At 34.5% G+C, this 16,054-nt stretch overlaps 1 protein-coding gene across 1 annotated transcript in view; it reads right to left on the reverse strand.

Annotated features, from left to right (window-relative positions):
• Positions 1–3,274: 3,274 nt before the first annotated feature.
• Positions 3,275–16,054, reverse strand: part of SHC3 (SHC adaptor protein 3) — a 225,722-nt gene continuing 212,942 nt past the window's right edge. The window contains 1 exon segment of the mRNA XM_044657594.1: positions 3,275–3,384. Coding sequence (XP_044513529.1) covers positions 3,275–3,384 — 110 coding nt within the window.

A 16,054-nucleotide genomic window follows, 5' to 3' on the forward strand; every position in this document is an offset into this window, starting at 1 on the left:
CACATAATATATCAAAATCATGATGAGGAAAGTCCTACAAACCCTAACTCATTCATTTCCCACTACCTACTTCTCTACCCCATCTCAGTAATCAATCCTCCTATCCCATCCCATCCCCATCTAGACCCCTTAAACAATTCAGCTCTGCACTGTGTTCTACTCTTAAATCATTTATCCTATTGCTGATCTTGTTGAAATTATTCCCAATTTCTTCTGCCTTTACACCTACTCACATGCTGCCAAACAAAGCTAGAAATAATTTATGATGACTAGGTCTATTACAAATTTGCTTAATTTTCTCAATCTGGCCTTCATTGTAACAAGGCAATCCTTTTTATACCTCCTTAACTGACCCATTATCCCACTCATCACAAGTGGTTTTTCCAACTTCTTTATTTTTCCTCAAACATCCCATAGCTTCCTTTCTCAACTGAGAACCTTTTCTCATATTTCACTGAAAAAATTGAAGCCATTTACCACCAGGCATATGGTAGGTATTTAATAGATTTTTTAAATTGAGATGTCTTTCAGAAAGTGTTCACAATATTTTTTTCAAGCAGTTTTAACTATGTTGGTATTTAAAATTGTCCTTAGAAGTATTACTAGATAATTCAGTTTCTCCTTTGATCCTTACTGTGACAATTACAACATACACTATTGTGTGTGCGTTATGAAATGTTATAGGTTTTCCCATTCTGCCAAATACTTTGAGAAAATGAATTTATTCACGATACTTAAAATTATTCTTAGTAATAATGTTGCTCTACTAAACTAATGTCATCAACTATAAAAAAAGCTTTCCAAAATTCTACTCTAAGTATGCCTATCTAAGTATGCCTCCTTCTCGAAAATCATTTTTTTTTAAAATTGGCATTCTTATTGTCATGTTTCATTATTAAGTAGAGGTTCTGGAGTGTAAGTAAAATATAGATTTTTGAAGTCTTCAGTTTCTTCAACTCTTTTATAGTTAGTTAACTTTTAAATCTTTTTCTTTTTTTAGTTCAAAGATGAAGTTAATTCTCTTTTTTATCTGTTGATATGTCAACCTCCATTTTATATAATTTGAAGCTGAGAATATCATTGACAAAAAGCAGTATGAAGGCTTTACCTATGACTAGTAAATTCTAGTTATAATTTTTTATGATGTAGTAGTCTGCATAATAAAAGCACTAATAAGTGTAGTTTATTTCATGCACACATGAGCCTTGTCTGATTTAGTGCAGGATCATCCACACCAAAGCAGTTCCAATATGTGAGATTTTGATATTTCTGATATTGTCCAATATATCTTACTTTCTTGTGATACCAGAACATATAAAAAGTTACACATTCTGCTACCGCCTGTGTAAAGCTAATGTCATCCTAATGGTTATGAGTAGAAGCAATTTGTAACCTTACACAGAGGGTTTTATATAACAATAGTTGATATGTTAATATAATCAGGGATACCACCAATTGATCATTGTTTCAAGATTCTTGTCAGGCCTTCACAGCTACTACAACAGTTTCAGGGCACATAAAGTCACTGTTTGTTACTTTGCTTAGCATTCTTTTACTTTTGTCATCTCCTTTCTGCCACATGACATGAATGATGGGTTGGATTTTAGGAGACCATTCCTATTACTCATTATTAGACAAACAGATAAATTTAGCTTACATTCTGCTTCATAAATTTGCCTTTAAAGGTTTGATCCCTTAATGAACTAAAAAAAATGAAAGAAAAAAGCTTGTAAAACTTTCCTATGAGCATATTAAAAAAACAAACAAACTTCAGTATGCTTGAATCTCCTTTAGGGTCACAAGTCCTAGAAAACCCTAAGGGTAAAGAGTGTTTGGTATATGAAGGGAAACAGTGTTCTGTATATCCTCAGAGTTCTGTGTCACTTCAGAAGGTTCTATTGCAGAGGTGTCAAACTCTCCTTTGAAGTTCCCATATCCAAATCTAGATTAAAATGTAATTTTAAATATTTTTAAAAATAAATAAAAATATAATTATGTTAATCTGTGGGTTTCTAAGTCAATATGCAGGTCAAAGGATATGTTTCTATTTGATGTGAGACTTTCACAGGATTCCACATTTTTACACTCTTTCTTTATGGTTGTGATTGAGCCATTCTGTTTGAGAGGGGACTAGACATTTGTAGTACTATAAAATCAAGTCATTAAAATCCTTAAACTTGCATACTGAATTAATCTTAGAAAAACTGATGTTTCATAGTTAATTCACACCTTCTCATTCTTCTTTCTGCTAACCATAAGAAGAAAAAGAAAATAAAAAAAATGTAGTCATCAAGTATGAAGGCAGTCTTCCAGCTGAATCTCATTTAGAATGACAGAGAAACTAACAAATGAATTCAGTCAATATCACCAACACTGACAGTTGTGTCATAAGAAGAGTGGATAGGAGATAAAAGGAAGAAAAACTCAGTCAAGACCTTGACACCAACCAGACTGGCTTTGTCCCATACTAGTATTAAACCCGCTTTAGACCTTTGTCCTTTGAGTCCTAATCACTTGGTACATGATGGTTAGGAACACTGGTAAAGGACAATTTCATTCCAGCCCATGACTCATGACCATAAATATAAAAGTGACTTCTATTTATTAAAATTGCAGTATATAGTACCTATTGTTGGAGAAAACAAATGTTTATTCTGAAATCATACTGTGTTATTTTCAAATCAAAGTACAAGTATGTTATGTTGGGAGAACAAACTCTACATTTTAAGGAGAAAAAGCTTTTTTATAATACTTCAAAAAAAGATTCAGACAAATATTTCCAGATAGCAGCATGAGTGTACCTATTTAAGTCCCTTCTTTATCATCCAATCTAACTGACAACTATCTTGTTAGACTTATTCTCTAAACAAAAAATAACATTCTCCTTAGTGAGTTTCCTAATGGAATAAAACAGTCCAATTACATTTTTGCTTAGACAATCAGAATGAACATTTTTTAGTTAAAAAATAGAAATCAAAGATTAGTCTTATCTTTCACAGACATTATAAGTATATGCATAAATTATATTTGCACAGGATACATGGGTATGTGCACCTCAAAAATGCAAATGAAGTGACTGGAATAAGATTATTAAAATGACATTTTAAAAAGGTTTTCAGTTTTATTAATCCCCATGCATCACCAATTTCTGACTTTCCTGGTCCTCTCAAAATGAGAGACAAAGCAACTGAGAATGCACTTTGGATTTAAATGGTCTAATGTATGCAATGACTGAACAGAGCTCACAGAAGACAGAGGCTAAATTGCTGAAGGGTCACTGCTTCCTTTGCACAGGCTGCTGAAGACAGAGTTCACTCCCAGCTGATATTATAGGCAAATTATTTTCAAGATGATGGTTGATGAGGTGATTTATGCTGTCAAAAACTTTGGTCCTTTGTTCGAATATATATATATATATAATATGAGATTAAAGGTTACATGTTAACTCAGAAATCAAAGTAAATATCAAATATGGAACTTGAAAGTCAATCAGTAGGCTTGAATATTCATCCTGACCCTCCCAAAGATGTGTTTAGTAATTTTAGAATCATAGTAATTTAGTACTGAAAGTAATCTTACATAGATTTGTAGCTGTACTAGATAAACATTAGATGGCTAATTATCTAGTCCAGTCCTTCGTTTTATAGACGAAGAAACTGAGGTCCAGAGAAATTAAATATTTACCAAATATCACAAAGATAAAAATTTATAGTTAGTTAACAAACTCGGGTCCCCTGACTACACTACAAATCTAATATTCTTTTAACTGTACTACAATCAATCTAGTCCAACCTTCTTCTTTCTGTTCTTATGTTTCCATTCAAAAGTGATCATGATTATTACCATGCCCCATATACCAGTTCTGAGAATTTTAAAATTTTGTTTACAAAGAGGATAGATTTCATATTTAATGAATATCTGTGCTTGTGCATACGTGTGTGTAAAATATAGATTCAAATAAATATCAATGTTACTAGCTATACTATATCTTGATAGTGTAACAAACAAAAAGATTAAAATTATAATTATTTTCAATGATTAAAAAAGAAATATCAAAACTAGAGTCACTTCTAACTACCACTCGAACTCAATTCTGGAATACATTTCTACAATTCAGTTTTCTCAGGATCAGAAATCAGAGAAGGAAATAAGCATTTACTAAGAACCTAGTATTACTGGAAATAAGGGAAAGGAATAAGCATTTACTAAGTACCTAGTCTGATTAGAAATAAGGTAAAAGAATAAGCATTTACTAATCACCACCATATGTGTGAGGCAGTGTGCTAAGCACTTTACAAATATTATCTCACTCGATAGCTGCCAGTCTTTTATCAATTCTTTTCATAAATTTTTCTTCCCAAGAAAAAAGGCTAAAACGGTTTTGCCAGAAAATAATTTCTCTTCATCCATTTTCTGTAACTCGCTGTGTCTCTTCAGACAAGACAACTTAGTTTCAAGAGAATGACAGTTCATGGTCATTGTCTCAAGATTGTATTACTTAAAGATACTGTAACAATTGTTACCTTTGGTCTCTGGTTATTGAAACTGGTGTTACACATCAACAAAGAAAGAGGAACTGGATGTATAATTTCACTGCTACAGGGACTCTTCTACTACAATTTATTGTTTTAAGGAATTGCCCTAGAGCGTTGAGAGGTTAAGTAATTTGGCCACAGTCACACAATATGTTTCAGAAGCAAGACTTGACTCTATCTGGTTATCAAGCCTATCTGTTGCACCACATTGCCTTTTGTTATACAGATATATTGATATATGCATATATGTATATATAGACTATTATTCTAGTTAAGATTAAAATACCAGTTTAATATTTTTGAAAGGTGCTAGAGTTATCCTACATCCTAAGCATCACAGAGATTGTTGCTCTCCAGCATACCTAGTGCCAGGAAAGGATGATTCTTTCCCATTCTATCCTTTAATTCCCCATTCATACTCCTTTCAGATTAATATATTTTCATGAACATACCTGATAAGACTCCTCTATTTCAAAAATTTTCACCAGCTCCCTATTACCTATTGAATAAATCTGAATAAAAGTTAGCAACTGTTGCTCCTGTAAAACTGGGTTGTTTGTAGTTTCTGTGAGATGGGCTCTGAAAATTGGGATTACATCCTTCATGATCCAAACTCTTTGCCTCTAACTTGTTAGTCATTAAAATAAAATGTCAGGTACTGTGCTCAATCTTGGGGATACAAAAACGAAATAAAAAGTAGTCCTTGATTTCAAACAGCTTACAAAATTCTTCTCTGAGAGTAAAACAGATACATAAATACTATATATATATATATATNGATAAAGAAATTAAATGTGACACCATTATGATAAATAATAGGTTTTTAATTTTTTTCTGATGTAGACTTGAATATATTGAAAGAATGCTATATTTTTATAAATTCTTATATCTTTTTCAGTTTCAATTCATTTTGGTTATGAATTCATAACCAATTTGTTTGATTTTACTGCAATAGAAAAAAATTGAAGGCAGGAACTACAGAAGTCATTTTTCCTATAATAATTGCATTTTACAGCAACGGTTTCTGTAATTTATTTTTTGTTAAATTTTACCCGTTTTATGGTGATCGTGATGTTAAACTGAATCTTTCTAAAATTATAAGACATGCAGAAACTTTTAAAAATCTAACTTTTTTGGGGATACAAGAAAGTCATTCAGTCTTGATATGTGTAATAAGCTCTATGCTTACATACATATATCAGACTAAAACATGTCATTTTCCTTAGGTAAGGGAACTGTATTTAAAGTTCATATCACCTTCAACAGACATGATAGGCATTTGTTATTTGTTGAATATGTGAACTAATGAACCAACTACAATTTTAATAGTTTCTTGTAATAATATGTTACATTGTGGATATAATAGAAGGAGTCCAGGATTTGAAAAATGGTCCTGCCACTTATATATGTAAAATGAGTAGTTCATACTACATGACTCTGAGGTTCCTTCCAGCTTTTCAATCTGTTTCTATGTCTTATGATATTTTTGGAAGATATATAAGCTTTTGTTTATCCTGAGTAATCATTTTTATTTTCCTTTTCAGCTTGTTGGTGGGGAATTCGATTTGGAGATGAATTTTATAATCCAGGATGCTGAGAGTATAACATGCATGTCAGAGCTTTTGGAACATTGTGATGTAACATGTCAAGCAGAAATTTGGAGCATGTTTACTGCCATTCTACGAAAAAGTGTCCGTAATTTGCAGACCAGTACAGAAGTTGGCTTAATTGAGCAAGTATTGCTGAAAATGAGTACTGTAGATGACATGATTGCAGGTATGAGTTATATAAGAAGTGTATAATTTTAATGTTAATAAAAATTCAAACACATTCCTACTTGAAATTATATAGATTCATCTAAAATAAATGGAATGATTTTTACATTTTATTTTTAAAAGGAAATTATAAAGTGAAAAGCATTCTCTTTGTTAGTCTTTGAATAATTTGGGGAAGATAAGTGAATTGTTGATGCTGCTTAATTATGAATGCATATGATATTTTGTTATTTTTGTTTTATTTAGTCTCATTATTGTAATCTTTCAGTCCATCACCCTGCCTCTCAATATCCAGAATAAAATCAAGAGGCAAGATAGTGCAGTGGAAAGAGTGTTGGACTTGGAGTTAGGAGAAACCTGGCTTTAAATCCTTCCTCTTTATTGACTAGCCGTGTGATCATGTGCAAGTCATATAACCTTTCTGACTTTACTTTCTCATCTATTTAAAGGAAATTATGATAATAATAATAATAATATATGGGCATGTATATATTTCACAGTGTTGTTATGACTATCAAATGAGAAAATGAAAAATTGAAATAATTGGTAAACCTTAAGATGCTATATCAATGTTACATATTTTTGTTATGATAGGTCAACTCCCCCCCCCAAAAAAAACCAATCTACAACAAACTTACCATTTTAGTGAGCTTACAATAAAATTGAATCTTATAACATACAATTGTTTTATAACAAAGACTATTTATCAAACTTCTAGAAAATTCTGAGAATAACTCTGGCATTTAAAAATATTAGTTGAACCCTTTTACATATCACTGTTTTATTTCTTCAGTAAAAGCAATCACTAGTCATTTATTAGGTATTTTCTGTGAACCAGGCATTCTGCTAAAAACTAGGAATAGAAAGACAAAAATGAAATAGTTCCTACTCTCATGAAACTTCTCTTTTGTTATTATTTGATCTGTTTTGAAGGAAACTGGAAAGACTCTAAGAATGAGAGGTAAGGAATGAGTTTATTGCAAGCTTTGGGGGCAGCCTGTGCAATGGGCACAGACTGTGGAGTTGGAGCATAGAGTCTTTAAGAAGCCTTGAAAGAGAGATTGGAAACATTTTCAAAGTTTTTTGAATTCCAAAAAGAGACTTAATAATCTTAATGTAATAGAGAGCCTCCCTAGTTTGACTAAGGGAGTGATAGAATAAGAGCTAGCTTTATAAATAATACTTTGTTGGTTGTGTGGAGGACAAATTGCAGAGATTGAGAGAGATAATTGAAGTAGGGGAACCACTTAAGAAACTTTTGTAATACTTGGAATGAGACTTTTACCTGAAGAACTGTGATGATGGCTGTGTGAATGGAGAGGGACAATGTTGAGAAATATTTGAGAAGACTTGACAATTTATTTCACAGTAATTGATAAAGTAATATAAGGAGTTGAGGATGACTCTGAAGTTGAGAATTTAGACTTGAAGTATTATGGTGTCTTCAGCAGAAATTAGGGAAGTTCCAAAGAGGAATGTCTTTTAGGAAGGACAATTCTTTTAAACATGTTTGAGTTTGAAATACCTACAGGATATCTACTGGATATATTTAGTAGACAGTTGGTAATGTGGGTCTGGAATTGAAACAGACTAAAGCTTTGTATAGATCTGAAAGTTAACTGTGTATAGATATTTAAACCACCACAATTGGTGGGTGGGACACAGACAACCAAGAAGACTGAGAACTGATCAGTCAGGTAAATTTTTTTTTTTTTTTTTACATTTTTTAAACCTTAACTTCTGTGTATTGACTCCTAGGTGGAAGAGTGGTAAGGGTAGGCAGTGGGGTCAAGTGACTTGCCCAGGGTCACACAGCTGGGAAGTGTCTGAGGCCGAATTTGAACCTAGGACCTCCCATCTCTAGGCCTGACTCTCAATCCACTGAGCTACCCAGCTGCCCCAATACAATATATTTTAAGAGAGAGAGAGAGAATACAAGCAATGAGAGTGACCAGGATGGTTGACTACAGTGAGAATAAACTTTCTCCACAAGCCTTGCTTCTTTGTCTACTTGCTGAAATCAATTCAACTTTTAATGACCTAGAGAAATGTTACTTTCTTCATGAAGTCTTGCCTCCTTCTTTTATTAGTAGTGATTAGTAGAACCACAGAATCATAGATTTAGAGCTCAAATGGACCCTAGCTATCATATAGACCAGTAATGGCAAACCTTTTAGAGGGGCAGGTGATGTGAGAAATATCCCCAGGTGCATGTGGAGGGGAGAGGGAAGTAGCCTGCCCCTCCCCCCAACCTTCTGGCTTTCTAGTAATGAACTCTATGCTGGGGCAACCGGTGCATGTGCCCACAGAGAAGGCTCTGAGTTCCCTCTCTAGCACACATGCCATAGGTTTGCCACCACAGATATAAGCCAAATCCTTCATTTTAGAAATGAGCAAAAAGAGGCCCAGGGAGGTTAAGTGACTTGTCTAAAACTTCACAGGTAGTAAATATCAGAGTCAGGATTAGAACACAATTTCTCTGACTACAAATCTAGTGCTCTTTACATTAAACCACATTGGCTCCTATTCATACTTTACAAAATATTTATAAGGATAAAGTCAACTAAGTCAATCAATCAATTACTCCACAAATAAATGACAAGAGGCTATTCTCTGACAATATCATCAGTTGAAAACACATCTTTATTGTTCACAAGATTAAACAAAAAGTATGGACACTTCTAGTGAGTAGCTCAATCAATCATAGGTTTTCAACTAAGTGTAATCAATTTAAATGTCCTTGGAATTTATTGCATAAACTAGACTGACATCACACAGGAATTTTGTTATGATTTACTGATGGATTTGATCATGCCCTTTCAAGCTTGTCTAACTATCAAGGAATTGGAGAGTCAAGTGCCTGGCATATTAATGGTCTCCATCTAAGCCTATGAGAAGTAATTGCTTAGGGGAGAGGTTAGTGCCTTTGCCATAGAATCAGCATCAGTCTTTTTTCCCTCTTCTCCTTGACAAATTGAATAATTCAGAGGGTTGGGAGCTTTTACAATTCCCAGTAAAATCAGTCCCAATATCAGTTTCTGGACAGCAGTGACCAGCAGCAGCATTTGCATCAAGAGTCTAAAACTGGGGGCAGCTGGGATGGCTCAGTGGATTGAGAGCCAGGCCTAGAGACAGGAGGTCCTAGATTCAAATCTGGCCTCAGACACTTCCTAGCTGTGTGACCCTGGGCAAGCCACTTAACCCCCATTGCCTAGCCCTGTAACAAATAAAAAATAATATAGAAGGATATATATATATATATATATATAAACGATATTAGGGTTTTAAAAAAATTAAAAGCAGTTTGGCTAAAATGAAAGAAGGGGAGAGTAATGAATGCTGGAGGGGATGTGGCAAAACTGGGACATTAGTTGTGAACTGATCTAACCATTCTGGCTAGCAATTTGGAACTATGCTCAAAGGGCTATAAAAGAATGCCTGCCCTTTGATCCAGCCATAACATTGTTGGGTTTGTACCCCAAAGAGATCATAGATAAACAGACTTGTATGAAAATATTTATAGCTGCGCTTTTTGTGGTGGCAAAAAACTGGAAAATGAGGGTATGCCCTTCAATTGTGGAATGGCTGAACAAATTGTGGTATATACTGGTGATGGAATATTATTGTGCTCAAAGGAATAATAAACTGGAGGAATTCCATGTGAAATGGAAAGACCTCCAGGAATTGATGCAGAGTGAAAGGAGCAGAGCCAGAAGAACATTGTACACAGAGACCAATACACTGTGGTAAAATAGAATGTAATGGACTTCTGCACTAGCAGCAATGCAATGATCCATAACAATTTTGAGGGACTTATGAAAAAGAATGCTACCCATATTCAGAGGAAGAACTACAGGAGAGGAAATACAGAAGAAAAGCAACTGCTTGAACACATGGGTTGAGGTGGACATGATTGGCGATGTAGACCTGAAACTACTACACCTATGCAACTATCAACAATTTGGAAATAAATCTTGATCAATGACACATGTTAAAACTATGGAGGGGAGTAGTTTTGGGGGGTGGAGGGGAAAGTAAGAACATGAATCATGTAACCATGATAACTTTTCTAAAAAATAAAAATTATTAAAAAAGAAGAACTCAAATCCTAGCATGATGGATCTGAGTCCTAGTAGTAGCTTAAACTAACCCATGTGATGATTTCTGCCCTAAGCAGTCACAGTGAATAGTATAAGGATAATATTAGAAATTGAGTCTTGTTATATTAATTTAGAGATAAGAAGTACAGAAGCTGGCTTGAGAAAGAATTAGAGTTTGAAACAGATCTAAGACAGAGTTTTATTGTCAAATGTTGACAGTGTGTGGGGGAGGTGTAATGGTTTTTCTGTGGCAGTTAGTCTTGGGAGAGGCAGTGGCTCTCTCTGAGTGCTAGGAGCAGGTGACTTCTTTTCTCTCTCTCCTCACTGTCTGAGGTAGAAGGAAAAACCTGAAGGAGCTAAGTGATTTCCTTTTCAAACTTTGGAAACACTAGTAACTGTCCATTGCTTTTTCATAAATTGTTTTATCTTTGAGAAGACCAAAGAAAAACATAGTCTTTGGTTTGGACTCTGAGTCTATTAAGGCTCAGAGTCCTATTTTGGTTCTTGCTGAGGCTCAGCCAGCTGGCCTTTGTTATTTTTATAACTTGGAAACAAAGTTAAGAATTATATACTTCTTATAAGGATAATAGTGTTTGTTTATTGTAGAAGAGGGAAAATTTGGGTTAGTCAGATCAGAAAGGATCAGTGTAGCCTGTGGGAAACAGGAGAAGCAGTTCCTTGTGGAACTAGGGAGTTTTATTTGGGTGGAGTTAGAATCCCTTAGATTTAGAAATCCTTTTATATCCTTATATTCTCAATAAATAGTTTATTTTTGTATAACAAGAGTCTCCTTAGCATCCTTGTGCCTGGCCCTAAATAGAAGTTCATTTATGAGCTTCACTTCACTTATATAAAGTGAAGATACTTTGTAAGCACAACAAGTAGAGTATCTAATCAGTTTATATCCACAATCAATTCATTCACCTATTATTTTTACAATAGCCAGAGGCCAGTAACAATGTTAAGCCCAGGCTTTGCCACAACTAATAGGCCTCCTAGACACAGGTTTCTTTCCACTCTGGAACATCAACTGTTTTCCTAAGTTGAACAATGTCACCTCCAACTCCAGTGGTTCTTTGTTACCTCTAAGATTAAACAATGTTCTCTTGTCATTTAGATTCCTTCACAGCTCAACCTCTTCCTACTTTTCCAGTTTCTTATACTTCAGCTTCCTGCTTACACTTACAGCTTCATTGACTTAATAGCTGTTCTTTTCACAAGCAAGGCAGGGTCAAGACCTATCCTAAAAACACTCAGGCTTCAATGTTCATATGCATGTAAGGGCACTAAACAATTTAAGAGTATGTTGGCAAGGTTTAGGACTTAGCTAGGGGATGGTAAAGTATATTCATCATATCTTTTTTAAAATTAAATCTATATACCAATAACACCTATCATGAGCCTAGATTTTTCTCTTTACAGTCATAGCATTCACATTCACAATGTCTAGATTCTCAGTATCTAGACACTTGATATATAGTGATCATAGTTTATTGACAAAAAAAGGAAGATAAAGGTCAAGCACTTTTTCATAGATTTGTCTACCTATATCAACATTCCAATTGTCCTCCCAGATCTTTCAAGTGGGAAAATATTGCTGAACCCCTTGCATATACACAATTTGTGGGAAAGGAACAAAGGAAGAGGGATGTGTCTGAGACCTCATCTCTGAATCAGGGATTATAAGAGAGCAGGGGGTGAAGAAAACATTGCCTATTCACTTTGCCTCCTAACTAAAAGTATTCAGAATATTTACAGGTTCAGAATTCAATATCCTCCCTCCTTTTGCTTTAATCTGTATCTCTGCACGAGAATCTGAGTTACCACTGGAGACTGCTCTTTGTCAGCAATATTTACTGACCAATGAAATAAGTCTTGGACTATGGTAGTAGTGGGAGTTGTAAGCTACAAAAAAATGCCCACTCTTTGGGTATTCCTCATGGAATTTCTTCATCCCTAATCCATTAGTCATTGTTTTATTCTACACTTGGTGAGAAGATTGTCCAGTTATCAAAAGCAATGGAAGGAAGAAGAATCTAGATCTGTATTACAATTTACACACCTCATACCTCTCTCTAACCTGTTGTTATAATTTTTCTATCCTCTCTAAACCTTCCATGAAATGTTCAAATTTACTTTCTCTCTCTGAATCATCACCTCCTTCAGGACCAGAAGCAAATAAAATTTTGAATATAAGAGAACATAGCATGAGAACAAGTTATACAGTCCTAGTATACACACTTTAAAAATTGATAATAAGCATCTCTTCTTGGCCTTCTGAGTGTTGCATGACAATCCTCTTTCCCTCTTATACCTTGCACTCTTCCTAGTTGCCTACCTTGTCCCCAATCCATAGAAGACCTATATCTTGACATCAATTTTATATTAAGATAATTTGATATATATGTTTAGGGGAAAATAAATAAATTATTCTGAAGCCAGACAAGCTAGGAAATTTTGCTGCTCATCAATGGTTGCTACTTCTATAGTAATCAAAGCAAAAAATCATTCATTAATTCAGCAATTTCTTCTGCAGTGCAGATAAGCTCAAAGATAACTATGTTCTTTCACTGTCCTCTGGTGGACAACAGAATAACAACAGCTGTCTTTGCTAAAAATTTGGTGTTTTCAGAGAAACATTTATTGCTAAAAGAACCTTATGAGATTGTCATAAATCAGTGATTTTACAACACTTGTCAAATAATATGCAGTTTTTCAGTGTTTGTTGACTGACATGTAGTCTCATTAAATGACGTTTTTAAAACTAAAAATAAATAAATCAGTGGATTTAAAAAATTTTATTTCAGGAACCCTTTAAACCCTTAAAATTATTGAAGACTCCACAAAGACCTTTTGTTTATGTGGATTATAGCTATATCTTTTTTATTGTTTTAAAAATGAAAATGTCCCAGTATTAGCATAAAAATACTTCTAACTCTGTAGACCCCTTAAAAGGAATTCTGGACCCCCAGCATCTTCTAAGAATGACTATTATAGATTATATATTTAGAGGTAGAAAGTACCTTAAAGTTCATCTAACCTAACTCCCTGATGTTACAGATAAGATAAGTGAGGTGCAAAAATTCTTGGACCTTAGTAAGTGACTAAGGTCACAAAAGTAGAAACTGATAGTTATTTGAACTCGGGTTCTCTAACAGGAAGTTTAGTATTCTTTTCACTACACTATACTGTCTTATGGATCAGAAAACTGAAGGTCAGGCCAGGCACATTTCAGTGATTATATTCCATCTTCCTTGAGGCACACCTTACCAATTTGAATCACCATGGCCATGAGCTGCTTTGGCATGGATGATTTAAGTGTTTGGATGTGAGGCACCCTGTGGTGAAGTTTTTAAAAATTTTTGTTTATGTTTTGCTTGACACTGCCTTGACACTTCTGTCTACACCAAGTTTATACAAAATAGAGTAATTCTGAGAAATCTACCTTGAGAAATAATATAAACAAAAAATCCTTCCTCATAGCTTCACATTCAAATGCCCAATAGATCATAGTTAAAGCTATTCATCCTGTGTCAGGTTTTCCTCTCTGAACCTATTTTTCTTCATCCTCTCCAGTTCATTTTCTTCCTACTTAAAGAAGGTCAGCTCAATTTATTTATTTTTGGGAAAAGCTGTAGCTATAATTGCTTCTCTGCTCACCTGTTCTGCCTCTCCTAACACATTGGTAATAGGATATATGTTTTTATTAGAGTAGAGCTAGATTCAACTATCTAATGCCATTTCATTCAAAGCAATCCTTTACACTTTATTAACAACAGCATAACAGTACTGTGAATTTATAATTCAATTCAGCAAACATGTATAACACCTAATGTTGTATTACAGATGCATAACACTAAGTGAGGAACAAAGATAAATCAGATACGGATCCTTGTTCTCACAGAGCTTTTAACCTAGGAATGGGATACAGCTCATATACAACCAACTATATAACAAAATAGAATATGTTGAGTTCATAAAAGAAGTGCTATATAAGGCAGAAAGAAAAAATGATGATGTGATGATCAAGAGGAAAACAGTGATGATAAGAGGAAAACTCATAGAAAAAAAGAGTGTGTTGATCAGTAATTGGTTGGAGTGGAGGTGGAGGTATAGGAACCAACAATGTGGCAGAAAAAGTTTCCCTGTATGGCATCCTCAATAGGCAATATCTATAATATTGTATTCAGTTCTGAGAACCTAATTTTAGGAAGCATGTTGACAACTGATGAAGTCTAGAAGAGTATAAAGTGAAAGTCCTTGAGGTCATGTTATGTGAGAATTGGATTAAGGAACTGGGGGGTGTTTCACCTTGGAAAAGAATAGACTTAAGGAGACATGTGAGCTGTCTTCAAATATTAGAAGTAATATACTAACAAAGAGGGATTAGATTTGTTCTGCTTGACTCCAAAGAGCAGAATTTGCTTGCATCTCCAGCAGAGGACAGCAAAGATCTACTGATCTTGATAAGGTTGTAAAAAACCAAAATAACAAATAATAAGGTTTTGGCAGCTGGGTAGCTCAGTGGAGTGAGAGTCAGGCCTAGAGACAGGAGGTCCTAGGTTCAAACCCGGCCTCAGCCACTTCCCAGCTGTGTGACCCTGGGCAAGTCACTTGACCCCCATTGCCCACCCTTACCAATCTTCCACCTATGAGACAATACACCAAAGTACAAGGGTTAAAAAAAATAAGGTTTTTAAGTGGTTAATTTTTTTCCCCATCAAAAAATTGTATTCATTTTTAACACTTTTTTCCTTTTTAAATTTTGAGTTCTACATTCTCTTCTTCCCTCCCATCTCTTTCCTACTCACTGTGAACATGAACAAAATGAAATCAATTATTTTTGTTAAAAGTGCTAAGCATATTTCAATATTAGTCATATCACAAAAAAGAATAAAGTTGAAAATCATATTTCAATTTGCACTCAGAGTTAATCAGTTCTTCCTCCGCAGGTGGATAACATTTTTTCATCATGAGTCCTATGTAATTGTCTTGAATCACACTATTGATCAGAGTGGCTAAGTCTTTCAACATTTGATCATCATTATAATGTTGCTGTCATTGTATATATTCATTTCATTTTATTTGCATCAGTTCGTGCAAGTTGTCCTAGGTTCTGAAGCATCCTGCTAATCATTTATATAGCAGTATTCCATCACAATCATATACCACAACTTGTTCAATTGATGGGCAACCACCCAATTTCTAATTTTTTGCCACCTCAAAAAATAGTTAATATAAATATTTTTGCACAATATAGGTCTTTTTTTCTTTTTCTTTGATCTCTTTGCAGTATGTGGTATTGCTAGATCAAACAGAATACACAGTTCTATAGCCCTCTAGACAACATTTTGAATTGCTTGGAACACATCAAAATGCCACTATCGGTTTGTTAGTGAACCTATTTTTCTTCACCCTCTCCAGCATTTGTCATTTCTGACAGGTGTGAGGTGGGATCCCAGAGTTGTTTTAATTTTTCATTTCTCTAATCAATAGTGATTTAGAAGGGGGCGGCTGGGTAGCTCAGTGGATTGAGAGCCAGACCTAGAGACGGGAGATCCTAGTTTCAAATCCGACCTCAGACACTTCTCAGCTGTGTGACCTTGGGCAAGTCACTTGACCCTCATTGCCTACTCTTACCACT

Source organism: Gracilinanus agilis, chromosome 1 (genome assembly GCF_016433145.1).
Source record: "Gracilinanus agilis isolate LMUSP501 chromosome 1, AgileGrace, whole genome shotgun sequence".
In the NCBI taxonomy this organism is placed as follows: domain Eukaryota; kingdom Metazoa; phylum Chordata; class Mammalia; order Didelphimorphia; family Didelphidae; genus Gracilinanus; species Gracilinanus agilis.